This window comes from Oryx dammah, unplaced genomic scaffold, assembly GCF_014754425.2.
Source record: "Oryx dammah isolate SB20612 unplaced genomic scaffold, SCBI_Odam_1.1 HiC_scaffold_4, whole genome shotgun sequence".
Classification (NCBI taxonomy): Eukaryota; Metazoa; Chordata; class Mammalia; order Artiodactyla; family Bovidae; genus Oryx; species Oryx dammah.
In genome coordinates this window covers 52,055,513-52,080,978 of record NW_024070188.1, presented here as the reverse complement: position 1 = coordinate 52,080,978, position 25,466 = coordinate 52,055,513, and the positions used below count along the sequence as shown (strand labels likewise).

Here is a 25,466-nt window from a genome sequence, read left to right as displayed (position 1 = left end):
TGTGAAAATCATTAGTGTTAAAAATGACTATATTATTGAAACTACTGACTTTAGCATATATTTCATATTTCAGTTTTCAGATGAAAAGGAATTATTATCACAACATATTTTGACACATTAGATGTCATTACAAAACAATTGGGAGCTTGCAGATGGAACACACAGATAACATAAGCCTGGGCCATCATTGACAAGCGATGAGCCTCAGCTGGGAAAGGAAGACGATACAGGCAGGACACCATAAATCATCCCTGTTCATCCAACTTCAAGAATTCATATTCAATGTATAATAATTATCACTTTATGAAATTTCAAACAAAGGTGTTGGCTAAAATTATCTTCCAACACAAATGCAGTATCCAGTTTTATCTATTAAAAGCTTCATAGAATACTCTGGCCACAGGCATAGCCTCTGATGAAAATGTAACCTTGACGTTGCACAGCTGTGCACACTCTAGTCAACCAGGAGAGGAATGTCATGATCTTAGAAAAGTTCATTTCCTTCAGGCAGACACAGTATAGATAATGGTCGTGCCAACCAACGGAGGCAAATTAGGGAGGCCCTCTACTCACATGGCCTTGGTCATCCAGCTCGTTGTTGGTGAGCTTCAGCTTGTCGAAACTGATTACTTGTCTCATCCAAGTCTCCCCTGAGGCAGGTGAGTCTGGATGAATGTACACGCGGGGTGGCACAGGGGAGTCAGCATTGCCCGCCACCATCCATTTAGAGCTGTGATAAACATACCTAGAAGGCACAGACAAGGCTCCGTTTGTGGATTGTTGCTTTCTTGGAATTTCCAACTCTGTAGACTCAGACAAAACGGGCACCCTTTTAAGTCTAAAATTCAAGGATTTGCTCTTTAGATTCAATGTGTATAAAATAAGAATTCAAACACTTTTTAAAAACTCTCTGAAGCAGTGGTAGCCTGCTAACCACTCAAGGTGATATTTAAGGATTTAGTGAAAAATATGCATGCTATTTCCACCATAAATGCAAGAATTTCAATTTGGATAAATCACACTTATTCACATTAGACATTCTGTCTGTATTCTGATGGTTTCCATTTTTCTTCTGGATATGTAATTGACCTGAAGAAACTATTAAGTTGTCAAGCTCTGCTTTAAGGAAATCTCAAAAATACTTGAGAGTTATATCTTCAACAGTCTAACTTTCTTTATCACTCCTCATTTTAGGCTTATGTTCAAACTGATGAGAGACATGGTAGAAAGTCAAGGGGAAACTGTCAGAATGTACAGTAAATTTATTTTTATAGGGAAAAAAGTCCCATCTATTATTTAGAATTATTTTTTTCTAACTCCATTACACTAGAAACTGAAAATTCAGTTTAATTCAGTTAAAATCCAGTTTAATTTAAAGTTTGTATAATCATAAAACATAGGCTTTTATCTCCTCTAATTCTCTTTATTTACTATTGTCAGAAAATCTTTAAATTTTTATACCACTAATTAAAATATACATCAAACTTTTAAAATTACAATTTATCTAAATAATATTACCTAATTAAGAGGCAAAACATCCTATTCTACTTGTTTATGTCTGTCAACTACACTGACTCTATAAAAATAACACACTTAAATAACAATGTTTCAAGTAGTATATAAGATAATAATGTTTAATCTTATATTCAGACTATCATTATTGTTAGTTCAAAACAGACTAAAAAACTAGAAACTAGTATATCAGTGATTAATTTAGGAAAGGATAGAAAATGAAATTATATATTTGGATGCTTATCTTCCTTTTGTTTTAAAATATGGCATACAATTTAAAGCAACAATTTATGAATAGTCTCAAAGAATTCTACCAGTATAGTAGGAAATTTTCTTTTTAAAATAGCATGAAGTATTTTCATAATATCCCTGGTGAGGCCCACTGTTTCAGCTATGTTCACACATTTCATTCTCTTTTGAATTCAATATGCCTTCTATTCTCTAATTCCTTTTCTTGGGAAAAAATACATTATCACAAAATTAAGAATAACAATAAAAACAATTTCCCTTAATTGATACAGTGTAATTTCAATAAATAAGCTCTGTGCATAGGCTTTTGTGAATATGAATTTTACATTCTAATAAATCACAGTCACTTTTCATTTGACCAAATACCATTCTTTGATAGCAGAGAATAAGCCAAAATATTTATTTCTAGTATTGCTGAAAAGGTTGGAAAATAAATCTTAGAAATGCAAGAAAAAGCAGCACAATGGATACAGAGCTATTGCCAAAATAAATAGAACAATATGCTCTGTCAAAATTTTGAAAAGTATGCATATTGAACAGTTCAAAATTTCATACCCACTAAGAGAATAAATGCTACATGTTACATATTCTTTGTGAAACATTCTAAATACAAATGCTAAAAACAAATTTTTCTTGAGAAGCAATTTAACTGAAAGCAAATTTATGTTTTAAGAATTTGATCTTTTAAAATCTCGCATCTTAGTACTAATACTTGAAATTTTTCTTGTTTTATATGTGACTAATAAGGATCAATAAATAAAATAAGCATCCAAAATATATGGGAGAGATTTGGAGGAAGAAATAGAAGCCAAACTTAGAAGAGAAAGGAAAGATTTCTAAACTCACTAGAATTACACTGTTTTCCTCTGTACAAACCCAAATTAGAATATGGATTTTAAACCAAGTATACTTAAAGATAAACTTCAAGGCACTTCTAGCTTCTATCATGTAGTAGACAATTTTAACAAAACTCCCTAATGAATTATTTAATTAAAATAAGTGATACAACTTATACACAAAATGCAAATCATAAAACTGTCCTTTTTACTACCTATATTTTTAGCATTCCATATGTGCCTCTACTAATTAAATCTGTATACTTTTGACATCATAAACCTGTTTCCAAAAAGTGACTCCCTAAATCTTAAATAGTAATAAAAACCAAATCTGATTTCATTTAAAAACGTACTAAATGTTCTAGGTGTTTATTTAAAAGACAGAAACAAAAAAGACCACAATTGAAAGCAGGGTCTTCCAACTTGCCACTCAGAATTTTCTTTAAATGTTAGCCTTTTCAACTCCCCAGGAAAATAAAAATTATTGTCATTGACTGTTGATTTGTTTACTCACAGAAGGAAAAGCAAAGTTTGGTTTGGTACTGAAGAAAGTATCTTTTCCAGCTTTACTTGATATCTAGATAAATATATTGTCTCAAAACCCAAATATTACAATAATTTTTAAAAATTCTGTTAACAAAAAACAGCCACAAAAAAACAACAATAAGATAACAAATTCATTACCAGCTTAAAGATGGTCTTGATATCTTGATATCAAGATGTCTTGATATCATAATGAATTATTAGTTTTCCTAAATTATAAAAAAATCTTCAATAATTTTCTCAAAGAGAAAAAAGCCTGTAAACAGTTATGATTTTGTACATAACAAAATAAAGGGAATTTATTTAAAGGTCACAAAATAATAAGGAAGAAATTGAAACAGTTTAACTATTATGTACATCCACAAATTTTACTTCGTACTTCCTCTCAAAATCCTAATCAAAATGTGATCAACATAAAAGACATACTTAGCTTACCAACGCTAAACTGGCCACTTATTAAAACTCCTCAACACTTAAAGACATTTCTGTATCTATTAAAAACAAAACAAAAAATAAATGTTCACATTTACTGCAAGAGAAGGCACCATCTAGACTACTGCAAGTGACTAGGGTTGGACTGTGTATCCGAACATTCTACAAGCTTCTGGAAACAAATATCATAGTCAGTACAGATGAAATCCGCATAGCCTATGAAATCCTGGGGCTTTCTTATCCTCTGTACCCATCTGATCACTGTACCTGTATCTTTTGTTGTCCACTGGCACAATATCCATGGCAATATAATACTGCTGGTGAGGATCTAATCCTGAGATCTTCACTCTCATTGCTGGAAACATGCGCCTATGTATAAGAAAGGGGAGGAAAGACGGTTTGGGTTTTGTTTGGGGTTATGATTATGCTTGAAGAATGAATAAGCAAAGAAAGCTCTTGAATCTGTACTTTTCATGTGGACAAATTTATAGCATTCACTTTGGCAAATGTAATCCAAAGAATCCGAACACAGGATGTATCAAAACTGAATCATTTAAATGTAATTTGTTATACCTGTTCTTGCATTCTGTATTTACTGAAATGTCAGTATACCTAAAAGCCAAATACACACACACACACACACACACACACACATACACACATATATATTCTGAAGAAATAATGGTACAGAAAGCACTTTGTTTTTTAAACAAAAATCAGTAAGCAGGCTGACTTTAATAAAACAAATAATAAATGGTTCCAAATAGTAGAAATAGAAAATTTGAATTTCTAAAAGTGATAAAATATATTATAATGTGAAATTTTAAAAGGGTTATAAAAAAGCACAAGGAGCCAATGCGCCATGCCATAACCAAACAATATGTTCTTTATTGAGACAGGACTTCCTGTCTGCCGCATGGTAAAGGTGAAGTGCAAAAGTTGCTCTAAATTTGAAAGGTATAGTAAAACTTCTTTATTGAAAGCAGAAACTAAACACAATGTATATTTACCAAATCATTCCTTCCCCCACCATGCCCTGAAAATACTTTATTTAACCACATTTACTCACAACTTTGCTAATTAAAACAAGTGAAACCCACATTTCTTTTAGCTTCCCAGAGATGCTTATCAAAGGAGATACTAAAGTAAATGCATCTATCTTTTTAAAAAGCACAGTAGCAAGGAATACAACAGCAAATTATTGTGTATATATATGTGTGTGTGTGTATATATGTATATATATAACTCCTTCTTTAAGAAAAAAACAAAAAACTTTCATCTACTGATTTATGTCTAGGACCCTTCCAAGGTAGTCCAATTTTTGCTAATTTAACCTTATAACACAAATTTTAGTACTGTTATTTACCAAAAATGTTTCCATAACAATAATGCCATTAAAGACCACTTCCAGAGAAAAGAAAGTCCATTATTCCTAACTAGGCATGAGAACAGTTTAATACACTGGCTGTTTAAGAGTTTTTCTCAGTGCACCTGTAAGATAAAGAGTAAAGGTGTTTAACTACATCCTTTATAAGACAACTGTTGCTTTGTGTTGTTGAAGACTGAATTTGGATCATTAATAAAAGCTCTGTGAAAATGTAGAAGGTAGCATATGGATTCAATAAAATATGTTTTTGTAATTTCTAATATGTTTGGATACTTTTATACTATCCAGGTTTTTGCCATGTGTACTCCCTGAAAGAGTTGTGTGTGTGTGAAAAGTTTCTTTGGGGGAATAGTAGTCATAGATTTCACTGCACTAAATGAACTGAAAACTTAAAAACGGAAATATTTCTGTGCACCTTCGCATTTACATGATCTGTGCAACAAATCCATTTATTTTACTAACTGATGGATGTGGAAATTTCACACTTTTAAAAAATAGATAAAACTTACAAATATTGTTTTGGTATTCCTCAGCAAATTTAGGTTAATTTGTTGGATTTCACTTAGGGGAAAAAAAAAAACTATAGTAGCTGTGAATCTATAGAAAGAATGGTTTTTAAAAATCAGAGCAATTGTTTTTGCAGGGATTAAACATGGTTTACAGATGATTCCAGTAATTTTCATCCTAATCTAATATCAAGATAGTATAACACAGCACATTCTCATACTCCCAGCGAATCTTTGGATAAAGAAGCAATTGGAAATTTCGAATCTATAAAAGCAAACGACAGTTTTGCTAAAGAGTAAATTGCGTTTTTTAAAAAAGGAGTAGTGGTGGTGGTGGATAATCTGTTCCACAGTTTCAGAAACATAACGAAAGTCTAACTAAATACCTGAACAGATGCTAAGTCGGATCACGAATCTTTAACACTTCTGCCCACGGAACATCAGTAGTCACCATCACCGCCTCGGCGGCCACAGTGATTTCTCCGCAGCATCCAACAAGAGAGGGCTGCTGGGCTGTGCCCCGCGCCGACTGCACTCCAGGTTAGGTAGGCAAAGTCGGTCTCAAAAGAGAATCACTACCCCTCGTCTTATCTGTACAAACTGCTAACCAGAGACCCCACCGTGCTGCAGATTCTTTTCCTTCACCCACCAAGGCGTGGAATGAGGCCCGGGCCCGGGCCGTTCGCGCCAGCTTGCCCTTTACCTGCCCGCCTTGGTGATGATCATCTCCGTGCCGATCTCGTGAAAGCGCTTCCAGAGCTCAGCTCCTTGCAGATCCACCCGCGGGGCCTGCGGCGAGGGCAGCGGGGTCCCGGGCCGGGCCAGGGTGGGCGCCGGGGACCCCTTCGGGGAGCCTCCTGGGGATGCCAGCGGGGAAGCGCCCTGCAGGAAGCCATCCTCACAGCCGCCTGGGCAGCAAAGGGCAGAGAGTGGGTACCGGTGAGGGCTCGAGATGGGAAGCTTAGTGGGGAGATAAACCCCCCGAGGGCGGCTGGGGAGAGAAAAGGGCTGCAGGAGAAACGGAAGTTTTCCTGCCATCCGGCCCACGGGTGGGTAAATACCTGCTCCGCCCGCCGAAGGGACGGACACTCGACGCTCAAGTAGGGCCCTCTTGGTCCCCAAGTCTCAAGTCCTGAAGAGGCGTGCGGCCCAAGTCCACCCCACCCTCCCTGCTTCCGCCCGGTCAAGGCCCCAAAATAAGTTTTGTGCCGCAGTCGGAGTCTGGGATCCGTGCCCGATACACCCGAGCCATGGAGAGCACAGAGCAAAAGCGCCTGACGCTCGGGTTCCTGGTCTCAGATGCTTGGGCCTCGCTTCGCAATCGGTGTCCTTGCTTAGGGCCCGGCCGGAAGCATCCTCTAGAAATCTCTCCAGACACCGCTCTAGCCAAACTCCCCGGCCGTCCGGAGCGTCTTAGCAAAGCAGCACAAGGAATAAGAAGAGCGCGAAAAATAAGCCCAACATCGCCGTCGGCCTTGGCAGCGGGAACCACGGGTGGGGGGAGGCAAGGGAACCGCTCTGCTAGCCCTTGGGAAACCACGTTTGCAAACACACCGCCCTCTTCCTGGTTTGCCCAAATGGTTTAGGCATTTGTTTCGGTTTCGGGGGGGTACGCCGTCGCTCACCCCACTCTCTAGCTTTGAAAAGTTAGGAAATAAAAAACAGCACCCAGAGGCCAGAAGCCCAAGGGAGGCAGATGCGGAAAGCACAGATCTGCACCGCTGAGCGCCGCAAATTGCAGCTGCTACGGGTGAGCTTCGCCTAGTGGGCGGCGGCCGCCTGAGAAGCCAGACTGGAAGCGGCATTTTAACCGTCTGGACGGTGACCCGAGTTGGGCGGAGGAGCGGCCAGGGCAGCGGGAGCTTTGAGCCCTGACACCCACCGCTAGTGCGGCTGTGGCTGAGTTGCCCTGGGTGCATAGGGACACCGCACGCTCGCATGCCCACAACTCGCATAAGTTCAGGTTCTCCGCGGCGGTACGGGCCCGCGGGACCGGGAGGGGACGTGCAGGGAAGTTTAGGCGGGAGGGGCCGACTCACCCGCGGTTCCGCGGGAGCCGCAGCTCCGCTCCAGGTCTGCGCAACTCCGGGTGGGCCCGGAAGCTGCCCCAGCCGGCGGCGGGAGCGCAGAGCCTTCATCTCCCTCGGAGGAGCCCTTTTCGCCGGCGCCGCCGCCGCGGCTGCAGCCTCCGTCATCTAAGGCCCCGGCCGCCTCCTCCGCGCCCAGCTTTCGCCTCTTCTTCTGAAGCTGTTGCTGCTTCTCGGCGCCGATCAGTGCCTCCACCGAAAAGGCGTGCGCCTTAAGGCTTAGCATGCTGCACGGCGAGCCCCTCCGTTTCTCGGCCATCCCCGCCGCCCGGCGCCCGCCCCTCGCTCATATACACGCGCGCGGGCACACGCACACACTCGTTCTCCTTCCCCCACCAAAATCTGAACGACTCTCGGGGCCTCCCGCAGGCCCAGATAAGCGCCCTTCCCGGCTGCGGGCAAAGACAAATTTGGCGTTTCCTCTCTTGCGACTGTGTTGGGATCCGAGGAACCAGCGACGCGCCCGCCAAGTTTCCTTCCCTCGGTCTCTAGCGCGCGCGCTCTCACTGATGGACTCCTTCGCTCCCACCCCCTCCACCTCCTCCTGCTGCTCCAAGATCTGCCTCGACTGATGCGCCAGCGAGAACTAACATGGGTAAAAAACACTCTGCGGACACAAATTAGGGATTGTAATTGAAATTTGTTGCCTTGATCTGTCAGCACTTCCAGGCAGGAGAGCGGTGGGAAGAACTTGCTCATTAGTGTCAATAAAGGGGCGGGGGCGGAGTCCGGGGTCCTGTCAATCACTGAGACGCCCAGCCAATCAGAAGGCGCCGACTCCGCTCAGCCCGCGCCCACTTCCTTACAAGGTTGCAAAAAATCTAGAGTGGAAAGCGCCGCCATCTGGCTTGGAAGCGCCAACCCCAGCGCTGAACTGGGTCGGTCTCCCTGCCTCCCACAGTCCAGTCCAGCCCAGGAGTCTCCAGCGTTCCCCACCGGGACCTGGAAAGGCTGAGGTTCCTGGCTTTGAACCGAAGTGATCACCACATTAGAATACCAAGAATCTTTCAGTAAACCTAAAGTTACAGTCCCTTTCCCGTATCACTTAATATTGCCACAACTCAAAACATTTTGAATGGAGAGAATTCACAGCCGCCAGGCCCATCTTTTCTGCTCTACACATTCCTGCCTTTAGTAACACCCATTCTGCATCGGGAGTGGTATAGACGTATTTATTTCTTTTACTCTGTGAATTTTTCTTGGGGAGGGCGGGAGAATTCAAGGTATGTTTAAATCCTTTATATTTAGGAAAGCAAAATTCTATCCTATTATAGTTCAGTTCTTTCTATGAACTAGTCAGAAAAAGAACGCTCTTTCCGGAGCCTCCCATTTCTTTCATACCGTGATAGTTAATTTAAACCTAGGATTTTAATTTTTTAACGATAGGACCTAGCTTTAAGACGCCTAAACAGTTTGCAAAGTGAAATATGTTTTAAGATGCAGTAAGATTTACATTGCAGGTTTAAAAATGTCTCTGTGATTTAACGTAGCTTCATATTTTCCCTGTTTTTGACAAGTTGCTACTTCTTTTCTCAGACTTTTATTAGAAACAACATGTTTCTTTAAAACAAATTTTAAAATGTTTTTTAATTGAATAACACTAAGCGTATCTGCACAGTTTGTTTTGTACTTTCTACTCGATTTTTGCCCTGGATTAACAAAATTAATGGAGGTCGTGTAAATAGAGCAAGTCTCTTGTAGAATGAAATTCATGCTGCATATTACTCTTAAATTTTTTATGTAAAATACAGGACAAAGCGTTGTGTTGTTTTGTTTCTCTCTCTTTCCCTCGCTCTGTTTAACCTCCACGCTGTCCGCTGCCCCATTATCTCTTAGTTCTCTCGTAGTTTCCAATACAGCTATTCAGGCAGTAGCTTCTGAGTTGTTGTTGCTTTTTTTTTTTTTTTTTTTACCGTAGCTCCAGGGGGAACTCGCGGTTCCTCCAAGGCAACCAGGAGAGCAGAAAGCAGAGCAAGCGGTGTTCAGAGGCTTCCCCGCACTCGCCGCCCTTCGGCGGGCCCAGCAGTCTCTGGGTCAAAAACGACTCCTTAGCAACCTGCGGAGGAGGCCTCTTTTAAAAGATTGAGAACCCTACTCAACCTAGAGGAGGTGTTTTGCATTTGCAAAAGAAGGCTGTGCGCACAATCTGGAGCAGGTCGCTCTTCGGAGGACCTCCAAACTCCGCGGCGCCCTGGGCGGGTAGTATAGCTTTAAAAGTAAGCGCAAATCCGGTTTCTGAAGCCTGCCCTAAGACGGGCGCGAGCCTGGGAGAACGAGGAGGCCGCCCGGAGGGCTCGGGCAAGCGGTGGGGAGGGGGATGCGGTGGTGGGAGGGCCGCAGACGTGGTAGGAGGCTGCGCACCGAGCTCCGCGCGGCTGGGGCATCTGGAGCCAGCATCCGCAGCCTGCGGGGACCGAGCGCCAGGCCCCGGCCCTTGGCGACCCCTAGGAGAAGCGACTTGTTGCTCCTCCAAGCCGCCCTTGCGGCCTTGAGGATGTGAAAGCGCTGAGGCCCAGAGTTGGAGTCCCCGGGGCCCTCAGGCCTACTCCTGCCCCACTGCAGGGGAAGGAGCCTGGGACGGTCACGGTTTTCCAGACGCGAAGCCTGCTTTGTAGACGGGTTCTTGTCCGTTTACATGCCTCGAAGCTCAAACTGATTCAGAGAAAACTGCACCGGCCTACAGGGTACTCTGAGGTTCACAGAGCGCCAAGGCCTCCTATCCCCCTACACCATTTTCTCCTTTATCCCCGGCGGCGATGGACGCAGCCTTCCGCACGCGCGGGCACCTAGGACTTGTGTCGACTTAGACAAGCCGGAAATCCGGGCCTCACACACACCCACTATGTCAGATGGAACGTGACCCACAGAAATAATCCAGGTGTGCCCTGGGCGCCCGGGACAGAACCTAGGCTCTGGTCTCCCTAGTCCAAGTTCCGGCTGGGCTTTGGGAAACACAGCCATGGAGCTCTCCACTTTGGGCTCGCGCTGAATCCGGCTCAGACTCCTGGACCCAAGGACCCAGCGGGACTAGCTGCCTCCAACCGCCGGGAAGCAGAAGGTCGCAGACCACAGTGCACCCCCGACTTTCGCTCCGGCGAGGGTGCGCCGAGCTTCTCACGGGGTCGGGAGGGAAGGAAGGCTGGCTTGGCATGCGATCGGAGTCTCAGCCTTCGAAGTGCTGGCGAAGCTAGCACCTTATTGCTGCGTTTTCTTAAAAGCACAGCATGCGCGTGCCAGAGCCAAGCCAGGGCCTTGCACTTTGCGAGTCAAGAGAAAAAGAAGCAGGGACAGGGAGCTAGTTGGCGGGAGAAAAACAACCCGGTGAGCGCGTGCACGTGTCTGTATTTGCATTTTTGCATGGGTGCATGTGTGTGCACCTGCGCGCGTGCAAACATGGGGGGGGTGTGTGTGACCGGGGAACGTGTGCCTCTCGTAACTTGAAGAGAGAAAATGTCTGTTCCCAGTATGAGCTATGTTAAGGAAACGATTAAAACGGAATTAAACTGTCAAGCCTCTGACAAGAATAGCAGTGCTCTATTTCAAGTAAAAGCCATCCAGGCAAGAACGTTGTCAATGGGCTTGTCTCCAGAACTTGGGGCGGGGGTCACGGAGAGGAAAGAGCAGAACCCTGTGAACTGTACCTAGTGGAATCCGTGTCCAGCCAGATAGCAAAACTAACGCAGGAAGGACGGTGGGCGTTGAAAAGCAAGTTGGTTCCTCTTCTTTTCCTCTGTGCATTTTAAAATTGGACAGTTCTGAGAGATTTTTTTAAAAATGCCTAGGTTCCCACTGTGCTTTCTCAGCCTAGAGCCTATTTACAGTATAGTGTAATATATATAGATTCCACCTGCCAATGCAGGAAACATGGGTTCCATCCCTGGGTGGGGAAGATACCCTGGAGAAAGAAATGGCAATCCACTCCAGTATTCTTGCCTGGGAAATCCCATGGACAGAGGAGCCTGGTGGGCTACAGTCCATCGGGTTGCAAAGAGCCAGACACGACAGCAATTGAGCACAGACACACATACATGTTTGGAGACAGCTTGCTATTGACGCTTACTTAACATAACTACTTGTATTATATTTATAAACAGCATATTTTAAAATTCTAAATTTAAAAATTCTAGCGAGGATTTTCTTCTCTAAATAGACTTTTTTTTTTTAATCTTTTACACTTGACGATGGCCATGAGTTTCTAACCCTTGTGATAATTTTCCCCACACAAGACCTGACACAGGAGGTGAGCCCTGGCACACAAGAGAGTTTGTTCTTGGCTTTTGAATGGGAGTTGCATCAAGTGGTCCCCGAACTTCCGAACAGGCAGAATCCTGACTTTCTTCTCATGCGTTAAAAAAAAAAAAAGTTTATTATTAGCTAGAGGATTAACATAGTGAGATATACAGAAATAGACTCGAGAGAGGGGGTGACAAGGGCACCAAGGGAGTACTTATTTGGCTGCCTTAATTTGTAAGTGAATCTGGGAAGAAGCCGCATCCTAACTGGGGGCGTGGATTTCAGAGCGCCCCCCCCCCGACCCCTCCCCCCCCGCCGCCCCAGTCATTCAGCAGCACCTTACTCGCGGACGGGGCTCCCTTTCTCCGCCACTTCCTTCCTTTCTTCTCTGCTCTGCTCTTCTTTTCGCTTCTCCCTCTGATCTGGATTAACAAAAATAAGAAAATGTAACCTGTATAAGTTTACAAAGACTAAGAGAGTACATTCGATCTCCGCTCTCGCGGGCCTCCTCCCTGCCGAGTCTCCAACTGCAAACCCAGGCCCCGTAGAGAAAGCGATCCAGAACCGCAATTCCTCGAGGCTTCTGTCGCGGATTTACACACAGAGACAGCACGCTGGCAATTGACTGCCATTCTCTTTTTCTAACAGCCAGTCTCTCAAGTATTCTTGTCAGTTGAGAGCTAGTCTCGCTACACAAGAAGTGCCTCAGCCCACGGAAGCGCTCTTCAGGGCTCCCAGGCGCCCAAACTCGATTTAGAGCCTGAAGAGACGCCTTCTAGTGTTGGTTTTTCAGTCAATGCTCATTTCTCAGTGAGGTTTAGGGGAAGTGCGCAGTTTGGGGAAAGCAAAAGGAGTGTAAGCTTGTCGTCATTATTCCTCCCTCCCATGTCCAAGTTCTCCAGTTTAAGGAAGGAAAGGAAGGGAGAAAGGGGTCCTCTGACCCACCAAGTTGAGGGATGGTGAGGAGGGAAAGAACCTGTAATGAATCCGGAAGGAATCTCACTCTGCTGAGGGGAATGAGCTTCCCCACTCATGTCCAATTTCCAGCAGTTGTCGGCTGTCTTTCCAGCCAATGCTGCAATTATTTTTCACCCTGTGCATGAAAAACCACCCCTTCACTTCCTCATTCATTGACCCACACTCTGATGACCCTACTACAGTAAGGGGTTAGTAACATAAAAATCCAAGAAGCAAAATTTGTCTCTATCACTAATCAGGTATTAGCTGATTTGGTGGCGGTAATGAAATTAACACCTAGATGTAAATGAATACCCAAAGGTGGGTAGTTGGACATTGCTGATACCAATATTGCAACAGGTCAATTTGGACATAAACCAAATTGGGACAAAGAATGGGGAAATTAAACAATATTCCCTAAATAGTTGATGGGCATTTTAATAGCTTATACTTCATAAAATCATGTTTAAATTGATATTTTAAATATGTAGCTTCATATTCTTAGAACTAAATATTTAATGCTATTTTCCCCCATGAATGAGGATTATCTTGAGTCTGCTGGTTTAATAAAATGAATTGAAAACTGAGTCCCTGTTTAGTTTCCATGTAAGAATCAGTAGGTAAGCTTTTAGCTTTTTATACAAATTATTACACCATCTAATTAGCTATAAATTGGACCCTGTTCTCCTATTTCACATCTGTAGATACCTACAGTTATTAAACAGTAAATATTTTGTGTGCATTTATATAATCTGCTGAAAGTATAAACAATAAAGAATGTGGCTAGAATTTATTCATATTTTTGTACTGACAGATGAAACATTTCAGTTTCAGCTGAATGAAGGGCATTTTGACAGATTAAGTCTAGCACTGGAAATTCACAAAAAGAAGTGAGCTACTGAAATATAGTATTAGCATTAATAATGAACTCTGAATTTAAACACACAGTCAAAAAAACCTGAAAACAAGCTTTGGCTTTTCTACATTACTTTTGGTTTTGATTTCATTTTTAATCGTGTAAAGTCTTCCATCCTTTAACAAGTATAAGATGAACAGCTAAGATAGAGGAAAAATGAAAGAGCTTGTGATTTCCCTCTTTTGATATAAAAATATTACAATGTGTCTCAAAATAATCTTACTGGAAAACACTTCCAACATGGGTTTTCAGAAAGAAGCGAATGAGAATCTTCAAGCAAAAGGCTAAACAACAGTAAAAACAAGAGGAACTCTACCAAAGCATTTAGACATTTTGGAAATGCTGCATGTGAAAAATTCTCAGCATACACAATACTGCATTTCCAAATTCAGTCTCAAGAAGAAAGAAGAGGGGAAAAAAAGCAACTCAGGCCATGCACAATAGGTGATGTAAATTTTGAATAACTAACATTTCTAGAAAGACTTGTGCTTTTTTATGTTAACCTTTAGTCTTTGGTTCGGGTTCCTTCTCAAATTACATAAAATGTACTTTAAGAAGCACTCACTACCTGCTACAGATGTCCAGGAAAAACTGAATTATGGAAGTCGGAAACATATGGCAGTTGCCTATTGCAAAAGGAAGGTACATATGAAAGTTATAAATTTCTTTCTTTAAGTCAGCATTGTAAACGCATTTTATAGGGTTCACAGTATGTATTACATCTGTAGATTTAATTTTTTTTAAAATATACGTTTTAAGGAGATATTTGTGTTTTGGGATTCTAAGAGAAAAAACTCATCTTGATGTGTTAGAAATAAAGAAAAAACAACAAATAAAAATAAATGTGTGGAGAAGCAAATTTTTCTTTTATTTCCCCCACTCGTTACACTGAAAAGGACATCACATCATGTATTGGCAAAGGAATACTCACAATACAGGAGTTGCCTGTCAGCAGAGCACGCTGCGCTTACTGAGTTCCCAATCTGAAGAAGCAGAGATGTCAACTTGAGCAAAACCAGTTTGGGGTTGATATAAAAACCACCAGGTTAAGAACTGGATCATGCAAATGTCAAAACCACACCAATTAAATTTGTTTTTGAGAAAAATTTCCAACTACTTGATGTTCTTTTCCCCCATAAAAAATTAAAATTTCATTTAATCCCTTTGAAACCACGTTTTGATTGCAATCGCAACTTAATATTATATATTCAGAAGAGAAACCAAGGACTATCAACTATAGAAGTATCTTAAACTTTAAAAGTTATTTGAAAATAATCCCGCCAAGTTTCTACCTGAAGCCCCCTTTGGTATCTTGAAATTTATTTTAATTTGTGGATTTTAGGAGTCACAGCTCTCCTGTTCCAGTTTATTTGGAGAAATGTTAGAAGCAAGTTATGTGAACGGTCTTGGTTAAAAAGAAATTTAAACAAATATATACTTGTTTAATACCCTATGACAGGGGCAGGTGTCTACATTTAAGGTCTCTGTGGCTTCATGTCAAGAAAACGGTCTTCAGATTTCCCTCGTAGAAGCTTGGGAAATGCAGGAGGCTGATCTCCGCTTTGCTGTGCAGGAATGAAATCTACTTGCTGGAGTTCGAGCTGTGTGAAATAATACAAAAATAATAGCAGATGCTCCCCATCCTGGCAGAATTTTTATTTGGTTGCGTTTTGAGTTCCTCTAATTGATCAATTGTTGGGTGGTCGCTTGGGTGGGTTTTCTCTTCCAGTTCCTGCCTTACTGAAAGTCCTGGACAAGGTTTAGACCACTCGGTCTTGGTGCGGCGGCAAGAAATTGAGCTTTAATTATTGGGGGCTTCCAGACAGGTGTTGGGTTTGGGGGAGGAACGCCGGAGGAGCCGAAAAGATTATCAGATTCTTTTCTACCTATTCACAAGAAATTTGGGAACAGGAAAGCGCCAGGAAATTTCTGACCTCTTTCTCCAAGTTTTAGGTGGTTCCCAGAATTCCTACCCCGTCCTACTCAGATCATTGTCCTTAACATTTACAATTGGAACTCTTCAAGGGGACCCCCCCAAATAGCATACATTATTTAATAACAAAAACAGCAGTAGCAGTTAAAAAAAGAAAGAAAGAAAGAAATCAGTCCAGTTTCCAGGCACCCTAGAATCTCCAAGGCGGATCCGAGTGGTAAAACATTTACTAATTCACATTCTCGACGAGGTTCCACGCCTAAAATTAAAATCCAATCTGGGTTTCTGAAGCTCGTTTTGCTTTGGTCAATATCTGCGTTTTCTTTCATTTTGTTTCTGTTCCCTTCTGGGTTTGGTGCTTTTTTTTTTTTCCCCTCCATTGCCGAAGACAATTTGATTTACAGTTTGACTGAGAGTTGCATTTCTGTTTAGAAGGTGAAACGTCCAAGTCAGTTAGCCAAATTATTCCCCGACGGCTCCAATATTGCGCCAGAGTCCCAGAGTCAGTTATTTTTATGTCTGACTGTATTTCAAATGTGCAGGGTGATAAATAAAACCCGCCTCAAGCTGCAAACTATCTCAGTGTGATGAGGAACAATTGACAAAAATTAACCCAGCCAAAGCGTTGGGGTTCTCGCGAGCGGCTGGAGCATAAATCAGCATCGCGGCGGCTTCGGGGAGCAGCGCGCTCGAAGCCGCGCGCCCGCGGCAGCCACGATGTTCCAGCAGCCGCTGGGCTCGCCTGGTTGGAGTGAGTGAGGCTCGGCTCCGGGGATCTGAGCGGGAATCGGATTCTACTCCGAGTTGAGTCATCCGCGGAAGCGCGGTATGTAGGGTAGAAAGGCATGGCCACGCCTAAACGACTCCCTAATTTATCACTGAGAGTTGTCCAGTGGGTTGTCTGTGAATGAAGTCAGGAAGACTAGGGAGGCAAACTCAGGGGTGGGGGACTGACCAGGGAGTAACAATTCCTCGACTCTCTCTGAATCCCAGAGGAGTGTCTCTGATTATTCAAGTCACTTGAAAGCGCGATTCGTCTCAGCCATTAAGTAAATCTATTTTACGGAAAATCAAAGGAGCCTGGAAAACTCTGCCTCGGCGCTGGAACTGCTTGGAGCCCGTGGCCCGCCAGTATTTTCACTCCCCAGTGCACAAGAGTCCTCGGCCTCTTCTTTGGGGCGAAGTGGCCGGCCACGACACCCAGGAGATGTGGGTCAGGCAGAGGAGAAGGTGTCCTGGTCGGTCGCCGTTGGCCCTCGCCACCTGTTGCAGAGACCAAGTCTACGATTCCGCGACCCTAGGCGGACTCGCGTTCAGCGGCCACAGGGAGTCAAGGCTGCGGAACCGAGGGTTTCTTTCTGTTGCTAAGAGCAAAGAACAGCCCTCTTGGTGCTAAGTGCACAGTAAGTGAGAAGAATAAATACATCATCTCCCGGGCCGGCTCTCTCAGAAAGGCCTCTCAGCCCCCTGCCGTTCGGAGCCAGCCGAGGGTTATTGATTAGTGTGGGCGCCCGTGACGCGCTTGGGCCTCCGCCCATAGGCTGAAAGGGCTTGCTGCCCCGAACGCCGTGGGCCCCTTGCTTAGCGCGGCGCTGGCTCCTCCGAGGGAAACAGGATCCTTAAAACCCTCAGAAACACCCACAACCGCACCGCCGCGGATTTCGCGGGCTTCAGCCCAACCGGCGGGAGCTGCTAGAGCGGCGCCGCAGAGCCCTGACCTGGCGTGAGCGGCGTGTGCGCATGTGTGCGTGCGGAGACGGCGCGGGCCGTTAGGCCGGGTTGGTGTGGGAGACTGCGAGGGTCTGGAGCGGGGAATGGAGGCTGTTCGTCCCTTGTAGCTGCCAGTGAAGCCTCTCCTTTTAAAAATGGCTTAAAGAGCAAAGTGAGCGTAAACCTAAGCCCTACCCCCACCCCCCACCCCCTAACACACACGCCCCGCGGAGAGCTCTGGTTCCGGGGCAGCGCGTGGGAGTTGGGCGCCCACCGCGTCCGCTGCTGAGGTCGGGCGGCTGCGTCCTGGGGAGCCTGGGCCTCTTTGTGGCTCCTGGGCTCCGCGGCTCAGGCCTCCTCTTCGCCCTCGGCTCGGCGGTTCCGGGCCCCTGACCTCGCCAGCCGCGCCGCCCACCGCTTCCTTCCCCGAGGGCGTAAACGCTAATTCACTCGGGCCTCGGCCAGCTCCCTGGCCCGCAGCCCGCCCGGCTCCGAAGTTTCGGGCCGGGGGCAGGCGGACTGAGCTCCTCTCCTGAAGTGATTCCACACACATTTGTTTCGGCCTCGTCCCAGCCTTAACCTCCTCACCTTTACAATGGGGATAATAGTCTTTGCCGGCTCGCCCACCATGTGGTGGCGGGATAATATATATTTCGGCTGGCAGAGACTTGTCAACTATCCCGCCGGGTGGCAGTTCACAGCCCTCCCCGATTGGAGGGTGGTGGAGTGAGGGGCTTTCAGGTCCCAGCCTGCGACATCCCAGTAGGAGGGGCTAGTGGTCGTTTAGGTTCCGCGAAGCCCACCACGCTTCAGGCCAGGACACGTGATGCCCTTGGGGACCGTCGGGCCGCACTGTCCCTGAGCCCTGCCTAGAGCAGAGCAGCCTTCCTGGAACCCTGTACTAGGCTCTTGGTCGACCTCACCATCTCGCCATGGGCAGCTGCCGCAGCGGGAGACCCAGAAACTCCTGGCTGGAGCAGAAACTGAGCGTCACCCAAAACCCAGGTTAAAAGAGGACCCCTCTAGGTTGTCCTGAACTGTCGACACGGTGGAGGCGACCCTGAGTCTCATCAGAAAATCAAGCCCAGAGAAGAGATTGGCTGCTGATGATCAAGCCTCCTGGGAGAGTCTCAATTGAAGACATTCCCAAACTTTTTACAAAGCTATATAACTATTTAGAAGAAAAAGCAGCTACTTGGATGGAGGGAGGCAGTTGAGAATTACAAGGTAATTCTCATTAGAAGGAGGAACTTAAAAGGAATATTAACATGTATTTTCTTTGCACCTGAGTTTAGGTTAACCCCATAGTTTTAATGCTTTAAACCAAAGAACACTCCGACAAAAGACTTAAATATGTCCAACCAGGCCCTGGGCCTGCTAGCATAGTTCCCAGGCCAGTTATCAGTACCCCAGATACAGATGGTCGGGAATGAGCTTCTCGTTGTCATTTACGTTTAAAACTGCAGGGCACTCCACTATGAACTTTCTTGACTTCTCTCATTAGTGAGGTTTTCTTGGGTTTTGTTGTTCTGTTGTTTAAAAAGGCACATTTCACTAGTTCAAAAGTAGGTTAGATTGTTTCAAACTGTCCCGTCTTGAATCACATAAAACACCAATAAATGAATACAAAATAACCTGTATATGGGGTAGTAAGCTAAGATGACTGTGGGCTCTCAGATGCATAGTTATTTCTAACAAGACTTCATTTGAAAAAATGAAAAACATTTTGGGGCAGTTACAGTTACATTAGAACATGTTGTGGAAATAAGCTTGCAGTTTGAGAAAAAATTATTAGAAACAGCTGTGATGTTAATGTTTCAAAACCCAGAGTACTCAATATGCTCAGTATCTACTTTTCATCATCATTTTTTCTTGTGCATCCACATAACGCACTACTCTGTGTGTAATACAAGACACTTGTTTAATAAAGCAAATGATTGTCTGTGTCAGGGAGATTTGGTCCTATTTCCCTCTCCCAGTACATGTGCAGAGCAGATCAAAGACCTGATTACCTCTGTCTTTCCAAAGGCTCCAGATGGTGTCTTTTTTTTTTTTTTCTCCAGATATTTTAGCAATAGAATTCAAAGGACTAAAGAATCTGTGTGATGCTACAGATGAAAGCTGCACCCAGGTAAATTATTTTTTTAAATGAATGTCATGCATACCTTAACCTTATTCCACTAAAGTTTTGAGGTTTCTCATGAGAATAAATTGAGGTTTCTCATGTGAATAAATATATAAATGGTGAGCAAAGGTTAGAACCAAGTGAAATAGAAATCAAAATCCAGGCTCAAGATGAAAATACTGATACACATGTGGCTTATTGTACAGTTACTAAACAAGAACTTTGGGTTTGTCTCTGAGCTTCCTGGGAGCAAGAGTAAAGAGCAAAACGATGCTTATAATGCACAAGGAGAAATCTAATCAGTGTTGTTTTTTTTTTTATACTAAGCAACTGTTCCCATCACTTTAGTGATAATGTTAGTAGCAGTAGCTGTTCTGTTTGGGAGATCAACTGCCTTTCCCCTTCCTGGCCCCCAAGTTCCAACACACTCAGGTACTCTTCATGGGTTGTTTTTACTTTGTTAGAATTAGGCTGAAGCTGCTTCTCTACACAGAGGCAGTTCAGTGTCTGGAAAGAACTTTGAAATCAGAGGAATCTGAGTACATTACTGGCTTTTGCACTTAGGGTTCTGCTGTAAGCCTTGGCAAGGCCTCTCTGAGACCTAGTTTTCTTTATAAAGTGGAGACAAACTAGCCCATAGGCCAGAAGGAGAGGGTATTCTAGTTGTTCAGTTGCTCAGTCCTGTCTGACTCTGAGACCCCATGGACTACAGCATGCCAGGTTTCTCTGTCCTTCACCATCTCCCAGGGCTTGCTCAAACTCATGCCATCAAGTCAGTGATGCCATCCAACCATCTTGTCCTCTACCGTCCCCTTCTCCTGCCTTCAATCTTTCCCAGCATCAAGGTCTTTTTAAATGAGTCAGCTCTTTGCATCAAGTAGCCAAAGTAATGGAGCTTCAGCATCAGTCCTTCCAATGAATATTCAGGATTGATTTCCTTTAGGATTGACTAGTTTGATCTCTTGCTGTCCAAGGGACTATCATGAGTCTTCTCCAACACCACAGTTCAAAAGCATCAATTCTTCGGTGCACAATCTTTTTTATGATTCAGCTCTCACATCTGTACATGACTACTGGAAAAACCATAGCTTTGACTAGACAGACCTTTGTTGGCAAAGTGAAGTCTCTGCTTTTAAATACACTGTCTAGGTTTATCATAGCTTTTCTCCCAAGGAGCAAGCGTCTTTTAATTTCATGGCTGCAGTCACCATCTGCAGTGATTTTGGAGCCCAAGAAAATAAAGTCTGTCTCTGTTTCTATTGTTTCCCCATCTATTTCCCATGAAGTGATAGAACTGGATGCCATCATCTTTTGAATGTTGAGTTTTAAGCCAGCTTCATCACTCTCCTCTTTCATTGGGAGGTTTTTTAGTTCCTCTTCACTTTCTGCCATAAGGTGCCATCTGCATATCTGAGGTTCTTTGATATTTCTTCTGGCAATTTTGATTCCAGCTTGTGCTTCACCCAGCCTGGCATTTCTCATGGTGTACTCTGCATATAAGTTACCTAAGCAGGGTGACAGTATACAGCCCTGATGTATGCCTTTCCCAGTTTTGAGCCTGACACTAAGAAACTGTGTGTGAGGCTGTAACTGCTGTCTTTACTGCTCTTAACAATAACGCAACCATTAGTTTCCTTTCTCCTTTTCCACGGCCACAAAACATTCAATGGCACTTTTCCATTTGGGCCTCAGAGCAAATAAGAATGCCAAGCTTTAAGACTGGAAGACCTGCCAGTACGGGTATATGAGCAAGGTCTCCGAGCTCCTTTACTCTCCCTGCTTACCTGTAGTAGTTATTTTTCTGGAAAGAGAAGGAGGTATTGGTAAGACAGACCTTGTCTTAATCCAGCAAGTATAAGAAGTGTCAGTCCTTGAAGCTGCAGGTCCGCAGGTGGATGCTATGCAGTAGCCCCACGCCTAGGTACCAGTGGAAGTGGCAACTGTCTGGGTCACCTTGGTAATGAGGTGAGTCATGGCATGCATGAATTCCAAGAGAAGGTAGGTAGATCTCTTGAGTATTTTTTTGAAGGGGACAGGTGCTACAGTTTTGCCATCACTATAGGAAGTCAGTAATCTTAGAAGTATTGAGGATCTTAGATGTATTGAGGATTTTAGGCAGGAACTAAATACAAGGTAACCCTCCCCTTTCCCCCTACCTCCCTCACTCTGCCTCTTACTGTGTAGAACTTCTAAACTGAGTACTTGTGAAGAATCCAGTAGTGGTTCTAGGTTTTACATAGACAGGTTCTCTGTTGCGGGTCCACCACCTAAGACTATCCAGGCAGTTGCCCCCAAGAGGTCCTCTCTTTTTATCCCTCTTCCTTCTTCGTTCTCTTTCACCTGCTCAATACCCACTAAACTCTCACATTTCTCCTTCTAAAGCTTGAAGGTTGGTACTGGGTCAGATATCAATCTAGTGTATCCAAGTCTTTGTATTTTCCAACATTAGTTGTATCTTAGAAAAGAATAGCAATGTATATGTGCGTGAGTGACTTGTTCTACATGATTGTAAGCATCCGAAGGCCATAAACATCTTGATGTTTATGCATTGATTGATTGCATTTAGAATGGCAGGTAATTTGTTTCAGGTTGGCACAGCCCCATGATTAAGATGCCAAGAAGTGCGCTTGTCCTTGTTGTTTGTGAAGTACAGGCCAAGTGGTTTAGAATAAATATCCAGCTCCTTTCCTTGGAAAATGCACAGAATATGGCAGAAGGGAAGGAAGCTTTATGATGTTTTCTTGTGATGGGATTTTTCCCACCTAATAATGCAGTTATTAGGTACAGAGTATGGCATGCAGCCCGCAATGGAGTCCACCTGGCCATGGGAAGGAGTTTAGAGAGGCCAGACTATTCATGTGGCATGGTTTTTGTAGCCATGTTTGCCAACTGCCTGAAACTCTCTCAGGGGAAGGGAAAAAAGGAGTGAGAAGACAACTATATTCTAAGTATGTGAATCTGAGTTCTTCTGCTGGTTTTAGTGGATTCCAGAATTAAGGCTGCAGGCAGAACCAGTGAACTATTTTCTAGAAGAATACTGGCAGGAGAAGGTTACAGTAAATTCTCACAGTAAGACGTTTTCTTGCTTCCTCTATCAGCTGGGTCTTGGGACCTGCAACCCAGCCCCTGCCTCAGTCCTCTCTGCTCACCTGTCACTAGAGCTCCCTCTGAGCAGCCCTTCATGCTGTGGTCCACCCAGAGCTTCAGCTTGGCCAACTGGTGCAGCACTCCTGCACTTTCCTCCCTGGAAAACTGGTTCTTCTGGAGCTTCTGCTGCTATTGCTTGCTGCCATTAAGTTGCTACACTTACCTGTTGCCTTGGTTACTGATACTATCTCCATGGTTACCCCAACTTCCCATTGCTGGGCCTGCATACATGTTTAGGTCTTACATGTTGGAAGCCCTGTCAAAGTGCTTCCTTCTTGCCTGCGTGGGGTTGGGCTGCAGTAGTCCAGATTACTTGTCTTTTCCTCCTGCTGTGAATTCTCCTGCATTTTTCTTGCCTGGCTTCACCCACACACAGAGTAAGAATGAGCTAGGAGATCCAACCAGTCCATTCTGAAGGAGATCAACCCTGGGATTTCTTTGGAAGGAATGATGCTAAAGCTGAAACTCCAGTACTTTGGCCACCTCATGCGAAGAGTTGACTCATTGGAAAAGACTCTGATGCTGGGAGGGATTGGAGGCAGGAGGAGAAGGGGACGACAGAGGATGAGATGGCTGTATGGCATCACTGATTCGATGGACGTGAATCTGAGTGAACTCCAGGAGTTGGTGATGGACAGGAAGGCCTGGCATGCTGCGATTCATGGGGTCGCAAAGAGTCGGACACGACTGAGTGACTGAACTGAACTGAACTGAATGCACTTTAGCCATTCCTTTTAAAGGTCCTTTCTTTGACTGGCAGGCCCAAAGGTGTGGCATGTTACTTCCTGTGCGCCTCTCCTTGTTGCTGCAGGAATTCCTCATGTACCCACATATGAAGGTTGGTTGCCTTCAGGCCAGTTAGATTTGGATGCATATTTATCCCGATCCATTTATGGTGCATTTATCATATAAGTCTCAAGCTTATTTGTTTTCATAAATTTCAGTATTGTATAAGTTACATATTAGTCATGGAATGCTAACTGATGTATCAAGCAATTGTTGAGAACTCCCCAGGTGGCGCTAGTGGTAAAGAACCTGCCTGCCAATACGGGAGATGTAAGAGACGTGAGTTCAATCCCTGGGTTGGGACAGTCCTCTGGAGGAGGGCATGGCACCTCACTTGGCATGATGCCAATATTCATGGCACCAGTATTCTTTCCTGGAGAATCCCACAGACAGAGGAGTCTGGCGGGCTACAGTCCATGGGGTTGCAAAGAGTTGGACATGACTGAAGCAACTTGCACAACACAGCAGTAGATTTTTCTCTGTCCTAAGTTTTGAAGGGAAACCCCACTCTTTTCGGTACAAGCAATCCCAGACTAGTATCCCCAGACTCAAAGGACAGAGAAAATAAGAGTGCACTGTTTAATCAGGTATGAAAACTAAGATAAGTACTATAGGCCAATGTTTGGTTTTTGTTCTTACGAAGCTGGTTCAAGGACAAAGGTCTCTTTGAGGTCAGGGAGAATTACATTCCATGGAATTGAAACAAGGTGTCTGGAGGAAGATGAGGATATGAAGAGCCAAAGGATCTCCACTTATTGTGAAAACAGCTGTATCAGTGTTAAAAGCCCTAAATCCATCTATTACAGATCTCCATAGTGTTTTTATTGCCAGAGTAGTTTTCAGTGACTTGGAACTTGGGAAGGTTTAGCCAACAAGTTATAGAGATATTCCAAATCCAGGAATTAATCATGTCTTTTCTGGCCTTTTACTTTTAGTCCTAATACATGCTATCAGCACTCTCCCTTCCTTCTCTGTCTTGGTTAACATTTTATTTGTCCCTTTAATGATTTAACAGATGTCAAAAGGGTTTGACAAGGGTTGATGTTGCTCAAACGTCCTTGCCCAGGTCTGGTTCATTTATGAGGGGATAACAGACCACTGATGTCATTTTCATGTGCTTTGATGGAAGTTTTAGTGTCCCAACTCCCCTGCGGATGGAGTTTTACACTTCTAAAGTGGTCGCAGCCTTCTTGTTAAGTTCTTTTCCGAACATATTCTTGCATTTTACTTTTTCACTGAACAGTATATTGTAATACCATTTAGAATAGTTGATTCAACACTAGTACACTCAAATTTTCCAGATGAGAAATAGAGTTAAGAGAAGAAAACGTGAAATCTCCTCTTTTTAAGAGAGATGATGGTCATTGCACATTGATCCATAGTTCTAGTCTTCAAAGAGACTAGAAAAACCTTTGTGCTGTCTGTTCTTAGAATAGTTGCATTTATTGTTTAAAATAGCCTGACTTATTATTCTCATTCCTGAACTTTTGTGTGAGAGAAGGTCTTAGAAGTCCTGCCAGAACCGTAGAAGCTGTTTGATTGGTTAATGCTCACTGGCCAGACTCAAAGCGCCCAAGGAAGGCTCTGGCCAAAGAAAGAAACTAAATGGGGATCCCTTGAGTGCCAGGAGACACATATGTCATGAACAATACTGACCATGGAGAAGAACTGGCCTTCACCTTCAAGAGTTTACAGCTAAATGAACCATAAAAAATAAGTTAATTTTATTAATATGGCTAGGAAAGCATAGTCAGAGGCAAACTAATGATAGTACCTAAATACTATAAAGACAGTGAAAATACTTCACTGATATTCTTCTATGCAGAAATATTAAAAAATGCCTGAATAGGAATCAGGGCCAGGTGAAGAAGTAAGAGTTGAGAGGTTGTTTCTGGTGTAGATCCTTTAACTTGCTGCCTATATGACTTTGCGGGAAGTTTTTTAACTTCGATGAGCCTCTGTTTCCTCAGCCAATAATAATAATAATAATAATAATAATAATGTGGACCCTGGCAAACGCATTAACTGATTATGTGAATCAGATGAGACAGTATATTTGAAAGCACTTTAAAGTAAAATACTGCACACAGGTAGCTTACCACCTCAC

The 25,466-nt window shown here is 43.8% G+C and overlaps 1 protein-coding gene across 1 annotated transcript in view; it reads right to left on the bottom strand.

The window, feature by feature from the left end:
- The window catches only part of TBX18 (T-box transcription factor 18), a 28,329-nt gene extending 20,094 nt beyond the window's left edge, over positions 1–8,235 (bottom strand). The window contains exons 1-4 of the mRNA XM_040238859.1: positions 7,505–8,235; positions 6,169–6,373; positions 3,840–3,941; positions 574–745 (exon numbers count right to left, since the gene is read on the bottom strand). Coding sequence (XP_040094793.1) covers positions 574–745; positions 3,840–3,941; positions 6,169–6,373; positions 7,505–7,811 — 786 coding nt within the window. The 5' untranslated portion in view covers positions 7,812–8,235. The remainder of the gene's footprint in view (positions 1–573; positions 746–3,839; positions 3,942–6,168; positions 6,374–7,504) is intronic.
- Positions 8,236–25,466: the final 17,231 nt, after the last annotated feature.